The sequence below is a fragment of the Mastomys coucha genome, unplaced genomic scaffold (assembly GCF_008632895.1).
Source record: "Mastomys coucha isolate ucsf_1 unplaced genomic scaffold, UCSF_Mcou_1 pScaffold5, whole genome shotgun sequence".
NCBI lineage: Eukaryota > Metazoa > Chordata > Mammalia > Rodentia > Muridae > Mastomys > Mastomys coucha.
Genome location: NW_022196911.1, coordinates 112,691,871 through 112,695,592, shown reverse-complemented (window position 1 = coordinate 112,695,592; position 3,722 = coordinate 112,691,871). Strand labels below are relative to the sequence as shown.

The 3,722-nt window shown below is 48.0% G+C and overlaps 1 protein-coding gene across 1 annotated transcript in view; it reads left to right on the top strand.

Moving 5' to 3' along the window:
• Positions 1 to 460: 460 nt before the first annotated feature.
• The window catches only part of Srp68 (signal recognition particle 68), a 29,458-nt gene continuing 26,196 nt past the window's right edge, over positions 461 to 3,722 (top strand). Inside the window, exons 1-2 of the mRNA XM_031352518.1 lie at positions 461 to 740; positions 2,727 to 2,793. Coding sequence (XP_031208378.1) covers positions 566 to 740; positions 2,727 to 2,793 — 242 coding nt within the window. The 5' untranslated portion in view covers positions 461 to 565. The remainder of the gene's footprint in view (positions 741 to 2,726; positions 2,794 to 3,722) is intronic.

The following is a 3,722-nucleotide window of genomic DNA, read 5'->3' as shown; positions in this document are numbered from 1 at the left end:
GGGGACACTGCCTTCTGAATGAGGCCAGTGCTTCTCACCATCAACCTCAGGGAGAAAAAAAAAAAAGAGAAAGAACTGTGGAAGTGGTTACATACAAGCCAAGAGTTCCCTAGAATGGGAACCTCTTTTTCAGGTTTACAATCAGGCATCCGAAGTGTTTAGGCTTTCACTATTTTTTTTTAAATACGGTCTAACTGTGCAGCCCACACTGACCTCAACTCGAGGCAATCCTCCAGCCTCAGCCTCCCTGGTACTGGGATTAAAGGCGTGCGCTACCACTCTCCGGGTGCAGGGATAGACGAGGTGGGCATCTTTCTTGGGTCCTCCTACCCTTGGTGGACTTGGAGAGAGGCTAATCCTCAGGAACGCCGAGACCTAGCGACAGGCATGAGCGCAACCCAGGACGCGCAGGCGCACACCAACACCCCGCAAAGGCTCAAGAGAACGGCGGTCGGCGGCAGAGTCCGTCAGTGTACCATCGGCCCGACCAGGAAAGTGCCGCTCTCTCTCGCCGCTGCTCGTCTCGCCTGCTCCATCCCATGCTGCTTTGCGGCTCAGGGGCAAGATGGCTGCTGAGAAGCAGATCCCGGGTGGTGGTAGTGGTGGTGGTGGAAGCGGCGGCGGCAGCGGCGGAGGGAGCGGTGGACGCAGTGCCGGAGGAGACGAGAATAAAGAAAACGAACGCCCTTCAGCCGGATCGAAGGCAAACAAAGAGTTCGGGGATAGCCTGAGTTTGGAGAGTATCCTGGAGCGGTGGCCTAACTCGCAATGACTACGTGTCGATCTGGAGGGCTGGGGCGGGAGAGGCAGCCGGTGCCGGCACCTGGGCTGCGGAGGCCGAGGCGTGCGTTCCTCTTGCTCTTCACTCCCGGCATTCCCACGTCCATGGTTTGTCTCTCGGCCTGTCTCTCCTCGCAAGCTCCTCGCTTTCCAGAGCTTTTTATTTTTGCAAGTGGTGTAGACATAGATGTTGGGCAGGTTTCCCTCTGTTGCCCCTCAGATGTCCAGTTAGAGGGCTGAGCTGAGATTGACACTCTGCCCACCCCGCAGAGCTCCTGGTTGGTGTCTCGAGCCACCGGATTGTAGAGAGGAAGGTGCAGCCTTAACATTTATTTCATCGTAGAGCTGTTGTCGGACAGCTGTTGTATACTGGTTAATAAAACATCTAGATGCTTTGAAAATGGAGGTAGAGTGCTCTCCGGAAAAGCTTCTTACCTGTGTTGAGTATAAGCTACGTTAGTTTGTTAACATCATGGTGTAGTGTTTTTAAAGTAGGGCTGTAAGGCATTTTATCTTGTTGGACTCTTCGCGAAGAACTGGAGGAATTTCTTTTTCTTTTTGAGTGTACAAGTTCTGCGTGGGTGTAGGTGTAAGCCGGTTCTGTGTGTGCAGGTCAGAGGTCAACATCGTCTTCCTAATTCTCTACCTTTATTTTGAAACTGGGTCTCCCACCAAAAGTGCAGCTCACTACTTGGGATAGACTGTATGGCCAGTAGGCCAGTAGGGATCTTTCCGTCTCTTGCCATCCCAACTTTGGGATTACATGTGCGAACAACAGTCTGGCCTTTTTATATGGGTTCTGGGGAAATCACAACCCATGACCTTATGCTTGCTAACACCAACTCCTTTACCAGCTGAGCAATCTCCCCAACCCTTGGGAATCATGTTCTGGTTTGTACTAGTTTATATACCATTTGTGTAGTTGCAATAGTATGTGGCTTTTTTAAGTGTTTTTTATTTTATGCGTGTTTGTGTACCACATGTGTGTCTGGTGCCCACAAAGGCCTGAAGAACATGTGCATCTCCAGGAACGAACTGGAGTTACAGATGATAAGCACTTCCACGTGGGTGCTGGGAGTTGAATCTGGATTCCTCTGCAAGAGTAGGAAGTGCTGTTAGCCACTGAGCCATCTCTGCAGCCGGTTTGTTTCTGAGACAAAGTTTGGCTGTGTAGCCCAATCTGGCCTTGAACTGCTTCTCACTGATGTCCCTTCTGAGTGCTGAGATTATAGCCATATACTATTGTTGGGGTCTTTTGTGGCTTTTTGAGATGCCTGTCAAATGGAGATGATTTAGAGGGATTTCTGAAATAAAACATGAGCTTTTTTTGTGTAAGTTCTCGTGAATTTGTACTTTGCTTTTTGCTTTGGTATTATTATTCTTACTACATGTTAGAATCCAGGAAGAAGGAAAACTTGGATCATTTTTTGTGGAAATTGGCATATCTTGGTTGACACGTGGTGACCATAGATTTTTTGGGAGAGTTACAGTTGTTGTAAATTTGGCAAGCACTGGTGGCATATAGCTGTGTGGGTGGCATATAGCTGTGTGGGTGGCATATAGCTGTGTGGGTGGCATATAGCTGTGTGGGTAGAACCTGACATTTCTAACTGCAGCCTCCTTGAATGAGTGATGTGTTAGATCCAGGTGGACACCTCAGAGGCAGCATTTAGAACGCTGCGGCTTGGGCAGCTTGTTTAATCTGCTGGGTTTGAGACCCCCCTCCCAGCACTGCCCTCCCTTTCTGTCTGAAAATAGTAACAGTTGGGACAGTCCACAGAGTATAAGCTTAGCCTTGGCTGGCCGTTGATAAGGTAACTATTGGAAAGTTACAAAGGCTCCATGGCTCACATCCTGGGCTCCTGCAGAAGTTGATGGTGCTGTGGGTGCAGCACTAGGCCTGCCGGTTCTTACTGCTGTCAGCTTTTCCTTGACCTTGGCTCTAGTTCTGCAGATCATCAAGGAGTCCCAACAGCAGCATGGCTTACGGCACGGAGATTTCCAGCGGTACAGGTCAGTGTCCTGCACACGTGTGCAGGAATTGTGGCATTTTCTAACGTAGCTGTCTCTGTTAATCTCCTGCTCACTCTGCTGTTTGGGAAAATGTACCTAGACAGTTGAGTATCATACTGCATCTTCAAAAGATATGTAGTCTAAGTTTAAAGTATTATGAGGGCTGGAGACATGGCTCAGTGTTGAAAAGCACCAGAGGAACCTAGGCTTGGTTCCCGGCACCCAGGCGGCTCACAGCCATGTGTAGAATTCCAGTCTCAGGGACTCGGGAGCTCTCGTTTGGCCCCTGCCAGTACTCCATGCATGTAGCGTACATACATACATACATACATACATACATACATTCAGGCAAACACTCACACACATAAAGAATAAAAATCATTTTTTTTATGGTTTGAGTGCTTGCTGAGGTCTGTTTGTCTTTGATTAAGGACCTTGGGAGATTCTCCCTGTAAAGTCACTCGTGTGTGTGTGTGTGTGTGTGTGTGTGTGTGCGTGTGTGTATTTTAAATTATTTTATAAGAAAGAACTTTGAAATTCTGTGAATGTGCACTCTTGTTAGGCTCATAGTGTGTTCGTGTACATTCTGTAGTGTCCAATTGATTCTATGACTTATAAACTAATATTATTTTGATGCTTAAATTGACTCAGGCTTGGTCCGCAGAAATCCTTTCAGGTGTCCTCTTCGACATAACTGATTCCAGTCCCCCTTACTTAGCTCGGTATCCTGTAGTCACTTTTTTGCAGAATATGCCCTTTAAAACTTTATTTTTATTGGGATAGAGTCCAGGGTCATTGGGTGTTTGGAAGAATTTTATTACTAAACTACATCGTACCTCTGAGTGCATCTGTTGTAGATAACGGCGTCTGTGTCCACGCTGGCCTCCAGCTTTACTCTCATCACCTGGATACCGGCGTCTGTGTCCACG